We start from the raw sequence: 2,302 nt of genomic DNA, 5'->3' as shown, positions 1-2,302 counted from the left end.
AAACATAATAAGATCCTGCGTGTTCTCGTTATCCTACATCGGAGACATGGTTCCTTCTCTCCTCTGCGTCCATTCCGTTCCTCCGCTGCATTGTTTTCAATAAATTAGTCGGAGGACAAGGCCCTCCCTCTACAAACAGCCTGAGGACTCCGTCAACACAATTATTATCCTCGGACATGCCTCCCCGCTAAGCAAACTCACTGGACTAAACGGTACCAGCTAACTTGTGAATGAAGACATCGTTTTGTTTTCTGTCAATATTAACGTTTATGTAATAAAACAACGGTATATTTTTGAATGGTATAATTTTTTTAATTTTTAAACGATAATTACTGATATGTCAGTGTAAAATCTAACGCTGAATAAATAAAGCGTTGGTTTCTTTATTGACGTGACTTATTGTAGATTTGCCGCAAATGGCATTAACTACATGACCGGACAAAGCGTTAGTTAATAAGTTATGTTATTGCTTAAAAACTATACAAAGAGCATACCGACAAACGAAAAAACTTCACAATTTTGTTTTAAAATTTTATTAAAAACAGACATTTCGTTTCAGGTTGGATAAAAAATGGCGGCGCGGCCACCAGCTGCGACGCGCACCAAGAAGCAGAACCACGCCAATATCCCCTGCCCCATCGAGAACTGCGCACGATTCACTTACGGCAAACTCCCCGACCACTTGACTAAGATCCACGGCCTCACGGGCGCCGAACGAGACGCCCTAAACGAACAACAACGCAAACGATTCTTCAACGGAGAGCTATGCCAAGTCCGCTATTTAAAAGAAACAGCAATCCGAGACCTCTGGGGATCCGACTACGACGATCCACGCATCCGAGCAAAGATACACCAAAGCTATGGCCTAGTCAAGATACGAATAATCCCCATAGCTGAAACGCAACGAGCACGACCATTGACGGAACAGGACGCGAATGTTCTAACTGCTTACAATGCCAGGACCGCTCCGAAATCTGTCAGAGTGCAGCGACAGAGACAACGCCCCAGGCCATATCCAGCGCCTCATAATGACAGCAATCCATCCGAATGTAGAGTTTCGAGCGAGTCAAGCGAAGGCGAAGAGAATACTCGCACGAATCCGTTACCACCTTCACCACCGCCATCTTCGCCGTCTTTGCCCCCATCCCCTGCACCTTATGACCTCCAGCCCGTCGAGACCCGACTACCGAACATATTCGACTCCAAAATCGACCAAGGATACAAAGCCGTGATCGACGATATGAAGAAATCCATGACAATGGGCCGGACCCTCGGACCAAGAAAGCGGAAAGCATATCGCACCTACAGACGGTACGCGAAACGGCTGATAGCATATTTGCACAGACAACATTCACCTCTGGCTTATGACGTGGATGTGCTATTATGTGGGGAGAGACAGGTCTGCGCTTTCCTGGAACGTGTTAGTAGCGAACACAAGACTAAAACGTTAAGGAACTACATAGTTGCGGCTATAAAGTTACTGGATTCACGTCTGTTCGCTATAGAAACTGACCCTACTTGCAAAGAAAAAGTGGCTTCCATGAATCGAGTGTATGAGTTCCTACATGGTCGTCTGAATGACTGTGACAGGCTGTTAGCACAAAAAGACAATGCTCAGAAGAAAACTAGCTCTCCTAGTTTCGATAGTGATGTTTTGGGACACAGTTTTAATGATAGTTATGACGACTTGGTATAAAAACAATATACTGGACATCAGCCGAGTTGCAAACGATTACGAATACGCCAGTGACAGTTTGAGATTGTCACCTTATGTACATTCCATACATTATTATTACTGTTGCTTTTTGAAATCGTTTGCAACTTGACTATATTTATATCGACTACTTCTATTTGTATTTGGTATAAGCACAAGTCTCGTATAAGACTTTTCAAAGTTTATTATGTAATTTATTTGTCGATGGTATAAATTTTTATGTCATTTATTTATAAACTACAGACTCTAGGTAATCGTAAAATTTTCTAAGATTTTTTCAACTTCTCTTAAATGTATTTAAATTAATAATTTCACTCAATTTTATTAGTTTTATAAATTAAATTTCTCTATAATTTGTATTTTTGCGGTGGTTTTTAGTCGCTTATATTTTCCACTGTATACTTTTAACATAACTATACTTATCAATACACTTTTAACTTATATATTTGTAAATACTAAATCATTGTAAACGTGTCTCAAGCAATAATTTTGTTTTAAAAATGCACAGTTTAATTATAAGTATCAAATTAAAGGGGGAGTGCCGAGGCGTTAGGCGCCATCCGCACTGCCTAACCCGATCGGGATAAG

The 2,302-nt window shown here is 41.0% G+C and overlaps 1 protein-coding gene across 1 annotated transcript; it reads left to right on the top strand.

The window, feature by feature from the left end:
* Positions 1–571: 571 nt before the first annotated feature.
* On the top strand, positions 572–1,696 carry LOC126368449 (uncharacterized). The gene has a single exon (XM_050012450.1). The coding sequence runs from the start codon at positions 572–574 to the stop codon at positions 1,694–1,696; it is 1,125 nt and encodes a 374-aa protein (XP_049868407.1).
* Positions 1,697–2,302: the final 606 nt, after the last annotated feature.

The sequence above is a fragment of the Pectinophora gossypiella genome, chromosome 7, assembly GCF_024362695.1.
Source record: "Pectinophora gossypiella chromosome 7, ilPecGoss1.1, whole genome shotgun sequence".
NCBI classification, from domain to species: domain Eukaryota; kingdom Metazoa; phylum Arthropoda; class Insecta; order Lepidoptera; family Gelechiidae; genus Pectinophora; species Pectinophora gossypiella.
This window is presented reverse-complemented; position numbering and strand designations above follow the sequence as displayed.

Bases quoted from the DNA above. Each gene is read 5' to 3' on its own strand.
- LOC126368449 (XM_050012450.1), top strand. From the start codon at position 572: ATGGCGGCGCGGCCACCAGCTGCGACGCGCACCAAGAAGCAGAACCAC.